General features: G+C 45.4%; 1 protein-coding gene and 1 long non-coding RNA gene across 2 annotated transcripts; one reads left to right on the forward strand and one right to left on the reverse strand.

Annotated features, from left to right (window-relative positions):
• Positions 1-922: 922 nt before the first annotated feature.
• Positions 923-18357, forward strand: LOC108163198 (ras-interacting protein RIP3). The gene is given in 5 exon segments (XM_033392991.1): positions 923-1008; positions 3953-4671; positions 11966-12020; positions 12093-12174; positions 12259-18357. Coding segments are annotated over 4 exon segments (2298 nt in total). The 5' UTR covers positions 923-1008; positions 3953-4460; the 3' UTR covers positions 14209-18357.
• LOC117188719 lies at positions 1081-2508 on the reverse strand. The gene is made up of 2 exons (XR_004472807.1): positions 1832-2508; positions 1081-1759 (listed from the first exon to the last, which is right to left on the reverse strand). It is a non-coding gene; the product is annotated as an uncharacterized LOC117188719 (long non-coding RNA).
• Positions 18358-18465: the final 108 nt, after the last annotated feature.

Raw genomic sequence — 18465 nt, forward strand, 5'->3', positions numbered from 1 at the left:
CTAAAAACAAAAACAACGGGCAACGCTCCCGAATTGCTGCCGTGACGGTGGAGTGGTGTGAAGAGAAGAGGAGTGGAGTGGAGAGGAGAGGTGTTCGAAAAGCGAAAAAGCAAAGAGAAAAACGGGACAGTGTGTGCGAGCGTGAGCGTAAAGCCCGTGGGTGTGTGTGAAAGGTGTAAAAAATGTACATTTTGTGAATTGGCCACATAAAAAACGAGTAACGAGTGTAGCGCCAAAGCCAAACGTTATATTTAGCCGCCGAACGCAGCATTATTCGACCTACTAACGCAGCACCATAGCTCGGTAGTTGTTGTTGCATTCGCATTGCCACTCCAAAATGCACAAAGATCCCGATCTCGGCATCGACAGTAGCTTCAGCCACAAACTAATAATCACCAGCAAAAGTAAGCACCGCTTTTTGGTTCGTTTCGTTTAAACACATGCTAAATCTGTACGCATTTCGAATGTAAATAAAATGCACAATAGCGCTTTTACTTGCACGCCTATCGCCGCCAAGGTATCGATATCCAAGTGAAGGAAAGCTGCAAATTGCATCTGATCAGGTTTAGTTTTGCAAACATTTTATTTCGTATTTGCGATATTCTCAAGATATAATATCAAAATCTGTTGGATGCTTTTGTTGTTCTTTTTATTTAAGCAATTTCTATCGATTGACCCGATGGTACAGGGGCAGTGATTTTTTGTTTAATTTTTGTGAAATACGTAAAGTAAAGTAAACCATTTCCGTGGAGTTTCTCAAGATGAATTGAGAAAATTTAACGGTAATGCTTCGACTAATCTAGATCTGATGTCACCCCCACAAAATATGAAATTCTTATTTATATGACAATTTTGTTCGCCAATTGCAAATGATTTGAGCTCTCCTAGTGTTCTTCAGTTTAACAGTTTTCTTGAGTGTCGCCATTCATAAATAGAAATGTGATTTGTGATCCGTGACTCGCTACTTTAAAATACATGACCCGGCTATCGCTCATCTCTAGCGTCACGGTTAGTAGCAGCGGCACTCTTGCCATAAAATTAATACAAAAGCAAAACACGAATTAGATGTAATTAAGTGCATTTAAATTTTATACCTACGTGTGCTGACGATTGCCAGTGCTGAAGGTGCACGTGAGTCCAGTCCCCGAAAAAGTCCCTTACGTTCAAAGAATCGCCAGGAAGCGAAGCAGAGCGCCAACGGTGGAAAATTATAAGCTCTAGTTTCGGTGTGTTTGTGTTATCCTATCCTCTTTATTTAAGCAATTTCGCGTGTGCTACTGCTGCTGTCAACGCTACCGTTGCCGTTGCCGTTGCCGTCATCCGCGCCCCACAGAGGGTGGAAGGGTGGAGTGAGTGCGCGGAAAAGAGCGACGGAGACTTGCCATTTGTTATGTCAATAATTAACAGTAAAAAAATATAAAGCCGAAACACTGCAAAAACTGCGTACGCCCGAAGGTGTTCCCCAAAGCGCGTCTAAAGTGAAAATATGCTTTGTGCCTAATGCTTTTTGTTGGATCTTCTGCTTTGCATGTTCTCTTTTCTGCCTTGATTCTTTTGCAATTGCATTTGGCAATCACAAGGAAAATTGATTTTTTGCCAAATGCGCGAACAATTCTGTGTGTTGCCTGAATGGGTAGTCCAGTCCCCTTGCTACGGCTCTGGCTCCATCTCCTGGTGTCGGGAAGTCCAATTGGACTCCGAGAGGGCAAGCCTTGTCCAATTGCTGCTGCTGCTGCGGCTGGCACGATGCTTGTCTCCTCTTTTTGAATTACATTAAATATTTAAAGCATATGCAAATTTGAACAGTGGCCCCGTAAAAAGTATAAAGTACCTGGCTGCGGCCTTAACGCGCTTCTCATTGTAGTTGTTGCCCGCCCATGACGACACAACTCTGAGCGGGCGGGAGGGGGCACTCTTCCTGGGCTTCCTCTTTGGGTTTACGATCCCAGGCCCCAAGAACATTTCGTGATTATACAAGAGAAAACTGAAAGGAATGGAGCCTTTCTCCATGAATTCTGGATAAATGTTTGCTGATCCAGATATGTACTCGTGCCGCCTTAGTTTTCCATCAGCTCATCTCCATCTTCCACCACTTTGGTCCCTCCCGTTCCCACTTGTCGAGTTCTTGGCGTGTGGCCGCCTTTAGTGTCGTGTAAACCGTTTGTGTGGCAAGTGTTGCCATTTTTTGGAGGTCTGTTCGTGTGTGTGAACTTTTTTCTTTTTGCTGCTGCTACTACTACTACTACTACAGGCGTACCATGTGCTGCGGCTGCGGCTTCAATCTCCCTTCAATCCAAATGCATTTCGATTGCTTTTCGGCTGTATTTGTGAGAGCACTCAACTCGTAAGCCACGAGTGTATACGGAGTGTAGAGAGTACATAGGAAATAAGAGGGATTTTTAAACACCATTTTCCTTGATTCCGCTCCATATTTCTTTTTCTTTCCCCCTTTTTTTTTGCTTCTGTTTCCCACTCGCACGAGCGCGCTCCTAGGCCAACAATCCTAGGCCTGTCTGCCCTCTGACCCCCCTCTGGCCCACTTGGCGACACGTGCTCATTATTCCGTTTCGAATGGCACTACACATTTTTACTGCTCCCTGGCTCGGACCTACTCTCTTCGTCACACAAACCTTTGAGAAATTTTTTCCTGAGGTTTTTTTATAGACGGTCAGACTATCAGCAAAAAAAACAAAATTATATTTGGACTCTCAAACCTGATAGCGACCATAAAGACCACTTCAGCACTATTCCAATAAAATACGCTTTTTACTAAGCTAAGATATGACTGAAAATTGAGCTTAAATCATGCACTGAACATATAAAAGCAGCACAGCTAAATTCATACAAGTGTATGTACACATTTGGGGAAATTGTAGCTTTTAAATGATAAATATAATACACATTATAATTATTATAATAGTTTTAATTTATTTTTCGCTACCACGAAATCGTACGTTTTATAGCCAGTGTTTGGCTGATACGGGTGCGAATGTATGTACATAGGCAAAGGTATGTCCAGATGCATGTATATGGATCTGTTTATATGTAGTATGTGTGTGTGTAGATTTCGAGAAGGTCACCCCTGGCGTTCTGACAACTACAACAGTCGTTGGGTTGGCTGGTCGTGTTTGGCTGTTTACGTTTGGCAATTAATAACTTGTTGATTGTGGGCGCTGCTCGCTCGCTGCATGTACTAATTGAGATGTAGCAACAACGCCTATGCAATAATATGAGTATTTGATTTATGCCATCCGTCGACTGGCCCCAGGGAGTGTAGTCAACGATAGATGGTACTGCCTTGTAAGGTGACTCTGGTGGATAACCTACACGGAGTTGGCCGGACAAAAGCAGCAACCAAAATAAATTGTAGCTTAAACTGTAACAGAAGCTCAATGATGTCATTTCTTTCTAAGAGAAGCCTGTATGACACTCACCTCAAAAAAAGGAGACTACTGTGTGAGCCAAATAGTATTAGTACTATTACTACTACTATTAGTAGTATTCTGGTTTAATATATGGGCATTTCCATTGAAAGATCCAGCGAGAACAAAAAAGTGAAAGTCAATAAAAGCACCTTTCCATATATTATTAATAAGTGTCCCGATTTTAACCAATTTAACTTTAATGTGAGTTTTGAATGCGAAGGCCTTGGCAATTGTCTGAACTAATGAAGAGTTACTTAAAATAACATCTGTTTTGTTTGGAATTTGTTACATTTCAATGGAAATGTCCATATTTAAAGAGCAGTCAAATTAGAAAACTGCTGTACCATTAGTATTTCCATTAGTCCATGTCCATCAGTGACTGACATGTCATACACGCATAGCCGTCTTCGAACACTTTGTCCCGGTCCCACTGGAACACACACTGTTTACATTTCCGTTATTCCTGCTGCGAACGAACGTGTCTACTAACTGCCTCTTTTCTCTCTCTCTCTCTTGTGCTCTTGCAGGTGCTGATAACGGTGAAAAGTGGCAATAATATCGAATAAATTAATACAAAGAAGGGCTTGGCCAGGCGGAAAAAGGAAAAGTGAGTAGCAGGAAAAGTGAAACAAGTGCAGAGCCAGCCAAGTGCAACGCTTGCGGCACATCGAGTCCTGCCACTGAGAAAGCGATTACCAGTGCAAGTGTGTTAGTGCGCGAGTGTCCCGAGAAGCCACAACGTCGTCCTCCAAACCAACGACGTCGTCTGCTGCCGCTGCCGCCGCCGCCGCTGCACGCCAGAGCCCACCCACAGGAGCAGGAGCGGGAGCTGCTGCAGGGAGCAATCAAAGGAGCGGCGGACGCAGCGGCCAGCGACGTCGCAGTAGCAGCAGTAATCCCCACGGCGGCACAACGAAAGCGACCAGCGGCAGCGGTGGAGCTGGCAGCGCCGGCGGAGGCGGTGGCGGCGGGGGCGGCGTCAAGCAGAGCGTCAGTCGCAACAGCAACATACGGAGCAGCAGCTCCAACAGCACCATGGCCAATCATCGGAGCGGGCGCGGCGGCGGGGCCGTGGCCGGCGCTGGCGACGGCAACGCCATCGTGGGCCTGCAAATCGGCTCAGCGTGGTTTCAGCGCAAAATCAATCTAAGGCCGCAGCACCGCGGCGTCCATCTGGTGACCGAGGAGATCCTCAGACAGATGCCGGAGCTGGCGCACTTCTCCGTGGGACTTTGTCATATGCAGAGTGAGTAGAGTGGACCTACACGTCCCCCCAGGAGGTTATTGATGGCCTACCGAATGCAGATTAAGGCCGAAAGCATTGGCTCAAATGTCAGTTAATTGTGGACCATCTGGCGGGGGGTTGGGGTTGAATACATCATGTCATCCCGGCGTTCCTTCCTCCCTTCCATAACGATTTATACTCTCCAGTCTGTCAAGAAGCTTGCTCATCAAATAACAACTTTTTAGGGCTATTCGCTCGAAGCTCGGCAATCGGAAAGTTTTTCTGCTCTGTTCGTCGGGTTCCCACTGTCACTCGTTTTGGCATCACATTTCCTTTGTCCACACTCCCCGCCCCGCCTCGCCCCCCCAACAACTCTGGGATTGGATTTCTCTCGGGGAATCTCGGCACGGCCAAGGCGTCCACATTTAGTGCAAAGTTCACTTGGACAAAAAGCAGAAGCAGAAGCAGAAGCAGAATGTGGAGCTTGCATAGCAAATGGCATATAGTACTGTACACCGAAAAGAGTATAGGACAGGGCAGAATGGGAGCACGGAAGGGGTCCCAGCTCATTTATATTACTAAGTAACTGGGTTAAACTACACTGGGGCATCTATTGCACTCCTTCTTCTGGTCACTCTCCTGGGATGGATGCCGAAAATCACGATTGACATTCGACTGGAATGGCGAAAAGTGTCTTTTGTGCGAATCCTCTAAACATGGCTAAACTGTGTGGATGGCTGTGGCGCTGACCCACATGGCGAGGAGACAGACTTTTCTGAAATTAAATGGGAGATGTCGTGTTGGGGTTTATTGCGACAAGAGGAGGATCCATTGAACGGAACCCCAAAAAGGAAGCGCCATAATGAGCATTGAAGTTTTTGTTTGCCTTGGTTTTGATCACTCATAGTTCATTGGGTTTTCAATCCATCTATTCATATAGCTTCTAGCATTCTAGCATCTAGCAAAGCGGGTTCCTTGGCTGTTTGATCTTTGTATTCCGCACTTGGATTGCATTCGCAATAACCTCTGAATTGCAGTTATCCCAAGTATCTCCACGCTGCACACTACACACTAATTCTGGTGCGCTTTGGAGAGAGAGAGAGAGTGCACAAGAAACACGAAGCTGGGGCTGAGGAAAAAGCACAGGATGAAGGGGGTACAGTGGGACGAAGAACCTCCAGAGCTGCTTGCCTCTGCCTTCGAGGCAGCTTCTTGTTGACAGTTCGTATTACAATGCCAGGACGCGCGTTCAGTGCTGCGGCTTCTCTGCCTTTGCCTCTCCATCTCCCGCTTTCTCTCGCTCCCTCTTGCTCTTGCTCCGTGGGCAAATAAATAAAATCGTATCATAAAACGCCAGTTGACGCGCGAGGCCAGGGGCGCTGTAGGGGCAGGGCTCGCTGGAAGGCTGAAAGGGAGTTGGGGCTAAAGTTGACTAAAGTGAAAAGCAATCGTCGTCGTCTTCATGTCATGGTCTGTGGCTATGGCGTGTGAATGCTCGGGGCGAACCCCTGCCCAGTTCTGCCCTGCCCTGCCCTGCCCCCTACATACCCCTTTGCCACGTCTCTGGGCCACAAATCGTCTTAGCCAGCACATTGCAGGCAGGCAGGAAGGCAGGTCTTTATTATTACGAACATTCTGTGAGCTCTCTCTCTCTCTCTCTGTTTCGTCTCCTCTTCTCGTTCTCTCTTTCGCCTCGTCTTTTGGCCAAATCAAAAGCACGTGTGTCCCTCAATAGCACCACTCTCCTTCTCCTGCCCCTTCGCCCTTCCTTCCTTTCCTTCCTTCTGTAAGATCTCTTGTGCGTGTTTGTTGTCTGGGGTGCTCACTGTAGTACGTGTATTGTTTTGTGAACTGTAAGCGGAATCTAATTGAGGTCAAGACATGTTTATTGATTTTCTTAAAAGGACTTCCTAATTAGACACACTTTACTGGGAGGATACTACACTACATACTGGGGGGGCAAAGGGGGGGAAGGTTACTGCCATGCAAAAAAAAAACTAAATGCAATCATTCGGTCTTTCCCTTTCTCTTTCCGTTTTCAATCTCTGTCCCTTGGCGAGGCGGAAAAAAAGTTAATTTCGAAAAAAAACAAATAGGAAAAATATTTTCAAAGCAACCTTGCCATATGTTGTTGTCTTTTACTATTGACCTGAATACACTACCCTACCCTACCCTCCCCTCGTGCCGCCCATGTCCTCCATTGTTTCTATGGGGAAATGCACAAACAATGGAGGGAGCGGATAGGTGATGGGGATGTGGCAGAGGTGCCAGAGGACACACAAATCACAAATACACAAAATATAAGCCAAATGTAACGGTAACTTGTTAAACACAAACACACAAAAAAAGGCGAAGAAAAACGAGAAGCAGAAGCACGAAACACAAACAAACAAACAAGAAATATGTAAGTAAAATGGAATGCGGGGAAATACTAAAAAAATGATATATCCACCAGAGCCTGAATCGGGGGGAGAAACAGCGGAATACCTACAATAGTTTCCCGCAGTGACTTGCCTCCTTGCTGGCCCTTTTCTTTCGTATTATTAATATTCATACAGACTTCCTTCGGTGTGCAGAAAGGTCGGGGCCCACATCGGAGCACATACCTATAGACGGTCTCACACTTGTCTGGCCACACAATGACCATTCACCTGGGGGGAAGGGGGCGCTGCAACATGCATACGTACAGCAGGGACCTCGCCTCTCCATTTCCAGGCACAATAATCGTGCATTCTCGCGTATAGAAAAACTAATTGGTGGGGGGAGGCACTCCATGATTTGTTTGGGCTTTCGTTCAATTCCTTATTCAAATGTTAGATTCAGAGAAGGTAAAAGGGACTTGGGGCCGGCCAGCAATAATAAGAATGCTTACGAGGGACCTAATGAATGTTTCGATTGGTTTTTTTAACCTCTTGGTTTCCTACCTTCAAAGGCAAGATATAATCTTTAAGTTTCAGTCACTGGATAACTGGAACGGGTTATCATAGTACTATGCTAAAACGGTTAACCAAAGTTTGATTTCAGATAAGAACAGTTAAGTAATCGGTGAAGATATACAGCCGTGGGCAGGCTCTTTGAATATGGGAGGGGTCTAAGAATAACAATAAAAATCACCTCCCTGCGAATCTCGAGTCGAGAATGACGGGTCTTGCAATTCCCGGATATTCTCCTTTGTAGCATTCGCTTGTGCGTCTCGAGTCGAGCATCAAATGTGCCGCGTTATGTGGGAGCGACGAGGGAGTGGGAGTGGTATGCTAAGGATTGACTGCAATTGTTAAATAACGAAAAAAGGAATCATAGCAGACTCTACACTTTAACTTTTTTTGGCCAAAGTCAGAGCTAATGATACATGTTCCGTTAAAGCTTAAAGTCATCGTTGTTGAGTTGTCGTTTCAATTCAAGTTCCTGATGACATTTAAGGATATACTCTCCGAATATAGACTGTCGCCCTCGACAGCAATTTGCTTCATAATCGCAAGATCGTATATGTACATAAATGGCTCAACTTCAATTTACAAAGGACCCGAGTATATTTCTCAAACCAAAATGGAACAGAGGGACGGTGGAACAGGGGAAAGCTGCAAAAGAACAACAGGGAAATGACTCCCTCTGCCAACGAATGTCATTTTGGGGGGTGTGCGTGGGGCGAAAGAGGAGCCACACACCAAATAAATCAACAGAAACCGAAAGCGAAACCAATTTGAGGAGGAGAACGGGAGAGCGGCGGAGAAGGGGTGCCGAATGAAGTAGGGAGTTTCGGTGGAGCCTTCAGCATTAGGAATATATTTGTGTGGGCGTCCTCCGCCATTTCTCTTTCTTTTTTTGGATACAATTTCGTGACGACAACGCCGAACGAGAATGCGAAAGGGAAAGAGCAAACGAGACGAAAGCACTGCAAAAGGAGGCAGCAAAAAAACGTGCCATGTGTGCTGTGTGTCATACTTTCGGCTTCCGTTGTGTGCGTTCTGTTCTGTTCCGTTTCGTTTCGTTCCTGCCTGCCTGCCTGGCTTCTTCTGGCCTGCTGGTGCTGCTGTTCGTGTTGGGGTCTTGCTTAGCATTAAAATCGCTCGCTTATGAACCGCAAATGCTGCGCTACCAATAAATCAATATTATTTATGCAAAAAGGTCTGTAACTGATTTCGCTGGGGTGCAGCAGCACCTGCTGCTGGGATTTTTCCGATATCTGCACGGTTCGGGTACATCAGCACTTGAATAGAGTGTTCTGTTCCGTGACTTTGATTCCCGTGATATGAATGGAACTGGAACTGGTTCCGTTTGGGTGCAGCAGCACCTGCCGCTGCCACTGTGGGGTGTTCCCTGATTCCTGCCTCTTGCGACCCTGTAACAAGACGGTTGTTGCATCTAAGCGCTTCCTTATCCACAGCATTATGTAATGCACAATACACTCACGTGACTTCTGGCTGTCTGTGTGTGTGTGTGTGTGTGTGGGTGGGTGCGTGTTTGCATGAATACTTGTGTAAGTGTGTGTGTCTGTATACTCGTATTGTACGCGTTTGTACGGGCTTAAATGAATGAATGAGTCGAGATCCGAGTCAAGTTGAGTTGTGCAGAGCCCATTGTTGAGCATGAGGGGTATCCTTATGTGTACAGTATATATGTAAATACACATACACATGCATATGTATGTACATTTGTATAAGCATGAGATTAATGCGGTTGTGTGTGTGTGCTTTATGCCTGTGTTTGGGCTTGGGCCGTCAGAATGTTTGACTTTGTATAATAAAAAGGCCTCTTTAAAAACATTAGCAACTTTTGTAGTGCCTAACCGCCTGCTACATGTGCCCGGAACACAGACAAACCCCCAAAGCCCCGCCCGACACAGCAGAACAGCCGAACAGCCGGCAAAAACGATGCCACCTGCTACTTAACGATGCCTCCTACACTGAGGCAAAATATCTGCAACAGATTTTGATTTGGGGCAGGAAGGATAGGGATACACCGCAGGAAGGACCACTGTTCACCCCTGATCACTAGGCATTACATATCCTAGTTTATATAGGAGCCCATAATGATTTATACCTCCACTTGGTAAGGCCTAATCAACTGCCTCGATTATTTCGTTCAGCGCATAAGCGTTTATTAGCTCGCGAGGCTTCGCTGTGGCTGGCTGCCATAGGCAAACAGGGCCCTTGTTCTGCAGGACCCCTGACGCAGGCCACACTACTCCGACTCCGGATCCGGATCCGACCCCGACCCACCGCTAACTCCAGGGCTAAATCATATTAGAGGCATCCCTCGAGCCGGGGTCCGACCACTGCTTAGCACTCTTCCGCGTTCCTGCCGTGTGCCGTGTGCACGTGTGCCGTGCCCTGCATTGCATTCCGTTTACGGTTTGGTGCAATGGGAAAAATGTGTCAGTCGAGGACTATTCCAGGCGGATGCGCCAGTTAAGCGAACAGTGGCGTGGAGCCTGCTCCTGCTCCTGCTCCAATGCCACTCAAAGGCATCGCAGACACACACAATTATGTTTAGGCCATTAACATATTTAAAACGGTGCGGTGGGCTGATGTGCTGTGATGCGATGGGGACATGTGTGTGTACATATGTCTGTGTGTTTAGACAGTGTTTGATGCCCGACTTAGTGTTGGGGCTTGTTCCCTTTTTCTCATCCCTTTCCAGGCGCCCCGCTGCAATCAATTTGTAAATTGTTCCCCTCCCTCTGTACCCCTTCGACTGTCACTTTGAGTTGCGTTTGCATTGTCCGAGTGTCCTCAGGCCCCGCCAGCTGTACGCCGTACTCGTATACGTAATCTTCGGATTCCCGATGCCATTGACACGTGCACGTGTTCAACATGACATAATCTAATCGTTTCTCAAATTATTTTGGATTTTTCGGGTTTTATGCCTACAAACACACCGGCTCTAGACCTGCTCTAGGCCGGAAAATTACATCTCGGGGATTTGACTAAACTAATTTTCCCTCCTCTCCATCATCCAACCCAGTCTCTCTTTGTGTCTCTGTCTTTTATTCATGAATACGCAATTAGTGTGCAAATTTAAGTGTTTTTGTGGGGCTCTTCCACTCATATTTATTATTAACACTAAACACAGTTTAAACTATTCAGTTTGGGGGCTCTGCCTGACATTTGGGCGCTGGCAGTTGGCCAATTCCGGCCCCGAGTGTAGGCAATTGTTGTTCGATTCCGATTCCGATGCCGATGTCCACACATGCCCATGTCGGGCCCTACCTGGGCAATACCACGTGCCATACGATAAATGTGTCAAAGAAAGTGATTCGGAATAAGACATGGGCATTGTTGCACAGAGAACAGGGCCGCCATGTGAAAGTTTAAGCTATGAGATGATTGTATTTTGTTTGAGAGCTTACCTGGTATGTATATGGTATATAGCAAATGGCTATATTATTGTAGTTATGTACGTACATATTTATTAATATCCGAGTAAATCAGAAAGCACCATAGACACTTTGGAACTGCCCACAGATCGAACTCAAAGTTAGAATTGTGAGCCTTTATAGCGTTCCTTCTTGATCCATTAGAGCGCTCATTATGACGGCGCCCACACAAGACACGTACGCACAACATTTCATCTGCTAGAAGAAGAGGAACGAAATGAATGAGTGAGAATGGGGGTTGTCTTCGAATTGATTCGGATTCACTCAATTTGTTGCCCAACCTTCTCACTGATCTTCAATGCAATCAATAACTTAAAATGCGAAAGGGGATGTCTTAAAGTACATCGAATGTCTTTGGATATGCCATTTCTTTCATTTCGAACGAACTCAATCGAGTATCCCTGAATACCGAATGCTGTGAATTCCTGGCGCTCACTCAATTCGAATCAAATGCATTATATTGGACTTTGTATGGTGTGAGTGAAGCCACGCAGATCTCTAGTTTATGGGCATAAAACATACAGTGGACTGTTGAAAGTAAAATCCCCGCACACGTGGAAAATGCATCTTGTGTTCATTCAGTGGCTTATAAAATGGGGTAAACACCCATTGACGCTTACACTCGAATGCATTCCAAATGCTCACGGCATACATGATCTTGCCTTGTCATATAATCCATGAAAAGTATCCATTAACATTCCATGCCTGACTTTCATTAGTTGGCCTCCCAATGCTGGCCTGCTGAGTGCAAGTGTGGGGACTAATTGGCGTTGCAACTCAATTGGAAATGCATTGGTGGCTGAGCCGAGCCAAGCCAACGCCTCGTGCTGGTCTAATAACCAGGAGACCGACCAATCACTCCACAGATTATGATTATGATTGCGATTAGTCGCAGAGCGCCTGCCCGCACACTAATTGACTTTGTTTCTCTGCTTGCAGTTCTTCACACATCGGCGAGTTTGGCGTTAAACGAAAGCTGGGATCCAGACGTCAGGTGAGCGAATTGGATCCTAAAATCTAGACATATGTATCACTTGAGCTAATCCGGAGACTTTCCGCTTTGCAGAGACGATATGGAGATGATGTTGAACAAAATAGTTCCCGAAGGCTTGCCCTACAGACACTCGTGCGAGGGACCCGACGACATGGTGAGTCCACAGCGACAGGCCTTTCGGCAGTCCCTGGATTGTGCCAGATTAACCTAATGAACCTTTAATTCCTGTGCCTTGCAGCCCGCACACGTGAAGGCCTGCTTCCTGGGCAGCTCACTGACAATCCCCATTACGGACGGCAAGCTCTCGCTGGGCACGTGGCAGGGCGTCTGGCTGTGCGAGCACCGCGACCAGGCCGGCTCCCGCAAGCTGGTGATCACGCTGACGGGCTGCCCGCGCGAGCAGGCCCGCAGCCCGCTGTCACCCGTCTCGCCCATCGCCAGCACGTCCAGTTAGGGGCGGCCTCGCTCCACCCGCGACAGCCGGTAATCGCGGGGGAGCGACAATAATGACATCATTTCGTCGAGGAGGTTGATACTACAAAAGAATTTAGCTAAGGCAACGGCACAGCAGAGGGCGGCGGCCGTCATAGCCGCCGGCCGCGGATTGGGGGGAGGAGCGGGCGCACCGCCGAATGTGCCTGGCTTCGAGACGAAGACGAGCCGCCTGCTGCTCCGGCAGCAGCTCCACCTCAATCTCAATTTGAATGTGCAGGAGACGTTGCAGGATGGCGTTGATATTGATGATGTTGATGAGGACGTCTGCGATGACGATGAGGCTGAGGCTGAGTACCGCGTGGAAGAGGAGGATGAAGAGGAGGAGGAAGAGGAGGAGGCTCAGTCAGTCAGCTCAGTAGTCGTCGCGGATAACGCTCAGGGCAGTGGGCGTTGCCATCGTGCTGGTGATAATCTACGAACCGTCACAACAGTGCCTCAACTTAACGAACAACCTACAACTAAGATCACCGCAACCAGAACACCATCGGCAGCATCCAGTTCATCGGCAGCCGCAGCATCAAGTGCATTAGCTAAATTCAACCGCATCATCGACTCAACCCTGGAGAGGGCCCCAGCGGCAGCGGCGGCAGTGACAACGCTGCCCCAGCTGAGCAGTGCCACACTGCAGCAGCGCTTCAATTTGGCCTATCCAGAGTTGATTCCCCAACAGCAGCAGCAGCAACAACAGCAGCAACAACAGCAGCAACAACAGCAGCAGCAGCAACATGATGCGATCAGGAAGATCAACACCCTCAAGGGGACACCAAGATTAGATCGTGGCTCAGGCGCCGTTGCCAGCACTCCATTAACATTTGCAGCACACAGATCGATAGCAACGGCGCAGGAGGAAGAACAAGAAGCTGGAGAAGTAGCAGAACTAGAACCAGAATCAGGAGAGGAAGAGGAGGATAACGAAGCAGTCGCCCTTAACGATGATCATCCCCACCACGACGAGGATAATCAAATGAAACGAAATGATGTGCATTATTTGTTGAAACAGTTAAATAGTTTTAGTGATATAGAAGAAATAGAAATTGTTGATATGAAGCAAAGAAAACAGCGTCCGCCTCCGCGTCCACGTCCACCCATGGCGTCGAGCTCGCTGATAATGATGCCGCCATCGCCGCCATCACCATCCACGCAGTCGCACAAGCAGAGCCAGCGCTTTGCCTCTGGCGGGCACAACTCCAGTGCCGCCAGCTCGGTGCGGCTGCAGCAGTTCGACGACTATCTGTTCGAGTCCTGCCACTACCTGGAGACAAACTACTTTGCCGCTACCTATCGCACTGCCATGGTCGAGAGCAGCTCGCACGAGTTCCGGCCCTCGACCAACAGCAGCTCAAACAGCTTTGAGCTGCACGAGATGGAGCCGCCCAGTGTCATCTGCAAGGCGGGTGCCCCCCTGGCCGCGACTCCGCCGCCCCTGTACCAGTACCAGTACCAGGCGGAGACGCGGCTGACCACCAGTGGCGTGCAGACGGAGCTGACCGTGGAGTCGCTGGCCAAGCTAAGCAACAGCGCCAGCGCCAGCAGCAGCTCGTCCAGCACGCGGGCGCCCCCCTTCTTCAGGTGCTGCTACACGCCCATCGACCGTTGGCGGGAGCGTCGACTGGTGGCGCGCCAGCAGAAGACCTCCGCCCCCTCGAAGAACGGGCAGGCGAGTCAGAGTCAGAGTCAGAGCCACCCCGTCTGACACTGGGCCAGGCTCTAGTTCAGAGATTGAGATTCAACATGTGCCTGGCTAATTTATTTGGTCGCTGTTCTCATTTGCGATATCAACAAGAGATTCCATTTCGAACGACAGTCGTTACACCCGATCGTAGCACCCAATCCCAATACCAATACCATTCCAAATCCAATCATTCGATGGAACGGAACGGAACGTCATTCTGTACAATTTGTCTACGCTAAACGTGAACGCAAACAAATATTAGTAACAATTTTTTATACGCCAGCAGACACGAGCCACACAGATAGACATTTGCACATTTTTGCAATACACGGAACGGAAGGGAAGGCAGAAAACTCCAAATAAGTTGTTCACACGAATGAAATGTTTAACAGAAAATTTAAATGAAGAAAATTGTAACTCAATTACATGTAAAATTGTTCAAACGCTTCCCCGACTTCAGCAGATGCTTCAAGGATTTGTAAATTCTCTGTCAGAGATTTCTTTTAGGTGAACGCAGCTTGGGTCGAAAGTTGTACGAGTGTTTGGGAGTCATTCAGTAGACAGAATATTGTTAACAAATTACGCAAATCGTAGACGACAGAGAGAGAGAGAGAGAGAGCTTGTATAGTAAGATGATAACTAAAGAAATTGTGAATAATGTTAATTAAAGCTAAAGCGTCGTCAAATATAAGGAGGGACGCGCACGCCGTGCATTTTAGTGTGTTCAATCCCCGGCATTTCAACCTGTCCTGTCCGTTTGTCTGTTTATTACACATTTTACATGCAAATAGAAATAATCGTAGAGTTTTGCGACCGGTGGCGTGCGCGTTGGATTGATTGTTGATACATAAACCAAACAAAAGCAATTGTTACATCAATTAGACACAATTTTGTTGATTTACACTCTAAGCAACCGAATCGTTCTGTTTCTGTTTGAACTAGACCTTCGTTTTGGACTCGTAAGCTAATAAGGAATTGTATTGTTGTTACAGCACAAGAGAAGTAAACCCCGAAGGGACTACTAGACACAAAGGATCGCTTAACTCTTAACTCGTTTAACCAAGAGCAATATTAGTTTTTAAACCAGTTTGAAAATGTCAATTTTGTTTGGAGCATATGCGAGAGTACACGAACACACGATTATATCGAACTATATCACTGCGCGAACTTAATGCGCCTCAGATCACGCTTTAGTTTACCAAATAAATACGATAGATACGATTTAGCTGATTGGAACTCAACCAAACAACCAAAACATCATTTATTTCGCTCCCCGATCGACTGAGGTGCGTGTTCTGGGTTTTCGGAGGAGTTGAGTTCTGTTCTTCCAACGGAAAAGCAAGCGCCTAGCAGGCAGGACCCTTGTCTACCCTTGTGGATGCATAAATACTTATGTACATATGTGCGAGCATGTAACCAAACGAATGTTTAAGATACAAATAACTTTAAATGAGAAATCAGAGAAACCGAACAAATGCCTTTTACATGCCCACACGTACACTAGCGAAAAGTCTCCCGAGAACGGAAAATGATCAAATGAAAATCGAAGTGAAAATGAAAATGTAAAGCTGAGCAAACCAATGTTAGTCGATAATAAGGAAGGAGCGTTACGGTTTGCACGATATGATATATTCGTAATGTCTGCGAAACCACAAGCGAAGCTAATAATTTGTTTAGAATATATATCAACCTGTTGATTATGTTAATCATTAACGAAAGACATAACAAGATAAGATGTTAAGGTCGAGAACCATAACCGCCGGTAAAACGGACGGTCTATTGTTGTATGTTTTATTCGAAGCGCACGAAATGAACTAAACGTAAAACATAAACAATATAAAGCAAGATGGAGAACGGAGAATGGAGAAACTGTAGCTAAAGTGAAATTTTTGTAAACTTTTTGATATGTGATGATGATTTGGATAAATTAGAGCCACAGAGGAAAGAATTATTACCTTAACCTAGCCCTAGATATCTAAACCAATTACAAATGTGTAGCGCAAACGCAAAGTAAGCAAAGCAAAGCAAGGCAGAGGAGAGGAGAGGAGAACAGAGCCAGCCGAGGAGAACTAGTTACACTCTAAGATGGATAATATTGTTATGCAATAAGTAGTCTCGGCCAGCCGAAGCACCAATCAGGGTTCCTTTCGGGATGGAATGGGATGGGATGGAATGGAAGGGGATGAGATGGTATGAGGATGGTAGTCTGGATGGCAGATCTATTGATCTGGCCCCCAAAGGTCCTTGAAAGGAACTATATTAGCAATATATTCATGGCAATTCAATTGTATTAACGACATTGATAAATCTGATGTGTAAGCAAATAGTGAATGCAAATAGTGAGCCTAGTTAATGGTTAAAGAAACCCCCGTAACCAGAGGGACGGGGATGAGGGATGAGAACAACTCAATTCGATCAAATTGAAATGAATACTAAACGTAGATAAGCGAGTAAGTAGTAAATTATCCAATTGTAAATAGGATTTTATTTACACTTTCATTGATTTGATTTGTTTTCGGTTTCGGTTTGGTTTTGTTTTTGGATTCGGATGAAGTTCAGTTTTCTCATTACAGATATATACACTTTATTAGAATCAAGATTAAAAACACACACAGACACATACACACGAAAAAGCTTTAATTAATTTAATTACAAGACGAAAAACCAAAAGAAAAGGAATGTAATACAAAGTGTATTTAAGAATAATCAATTTCGATATCATTGATCCCATTGATAGCGAATTCCATTGTAGATACCTATTGGGCAGCGGTAATTAATTATTTCATTAATTAATTAACTAGCCAGCTATGTCGTCAATGTCAATGTCGCCTATTGTGAGTTCTAAATATTGCATCTGATAAAACAATAACGAAGCATAACTAGCTATAAATCCAAACCAAATGCAAATAAACAAAATACGATTATACAAAAGAACAGAACAGATCAGGACAGAACAGAACAGAACAGGCCTAGGAACACCGCATACATATATACAGAAACACATGCATACACAATCCACAACACACACACACACACACACACACAGAACTCGAACACAAAGCTTTTATAAAAAACTATTTAACAACAAATATATTATATATATATGTACTATGGAAAATAATAATCCTGCCAAGTAACATTCGAATACCTGCTTGAAGAAGATACACCCGCTTTTGCTAAGAAAACGAAAAAGAACAGAGATTTAATAACGAAAAAAAACAGAAATAAAAAGAAAAAAAAACAAAAACCGAAAACAAAACTAAAATATGAGAGAAACGTAAAGAAAGAAGAGAGAGTATGTACGGCTAAATACGATTTTTATACTTTCGATATAATGATTTTTTATACTAAACGTAAAACTCTTTGAACGAGAGCGTAGAACTTTGAACTCGAAGCTGAGGATTTTTTGGGCTATTGATTTTGAGATCGCATTGATTTGAGTCGGACGAGAGCACGTCGTCATACTTATAGCTACATATACATATATGGTATATACAAACGTATGTAAACCCTAACTGCAACTATGGAACGAGAGCACAAATTTTGTTGAACAAAGACAAACACACCCGAAATCAAATACTAAAACAGACAAAAAACAAAACAAAACACAAGAAAACATTTTTTAAATGCAACTCTCAACAGACTCACAACAGACACACACACACACACACACACACACACACATTACACTCACACACAGGAACATAAAATCAAATATATACTAAATATATAAACGGTGTATGTATATATTTAGCAAACAAGAAACGTAATGGAAACACCCGCACAAATTGATCACCTAACTGAAGAAGAAATATAAAATACGAGTAATATGCTTTGGAGAGAGCGAGAGCCCAGCCCGCAGGGCGCAGGGAGCCACAATTTCTAGGAAAATGTCCACACTTAGCCTAGAGAGCGGTTTTTGTATGAGGAGACAATTTGTAAATATACATGCATATATATATATTTCTTGATTTTATCTAAAGCCACGTACGTGTAGGACACGCAAATCATTCAAAAACTTTAGTTTTCTCCTAAAATGCAAGCGAAACTCCTAAGCTCCTAAAGAGAAGTTAAAGATTCCCCTTCGAGGACACTTTTCTCAATATCTAGATATTTATACGGATATCGAAGTACCCGACCCCGACCCTGAACCGTACTTAAGTGCATAAGCAAGAGCATACCGCATTCCGCATACCCTAAACGGAAATATACCAAGAGTAAAGAACAATGTCAACTACAATAAATTAGCAAGGTGGAGGGGAAAGTGAGAGGAGAGAA

Source organism: Drosophila miranda, chromosome 4, assembly GCF_003369915.1.
Source record: "Drosophila miranda strain MSH22 chromosome 4, D.miranda_PacBio2.1, whole genome shotgun sequence".
Taxonomy (NCBI): Eukaryota; Metazoa; Arthropoda; class Insecta; order Diptera; family Drosophilidae; genus Drosophila; species Drosophila miranda.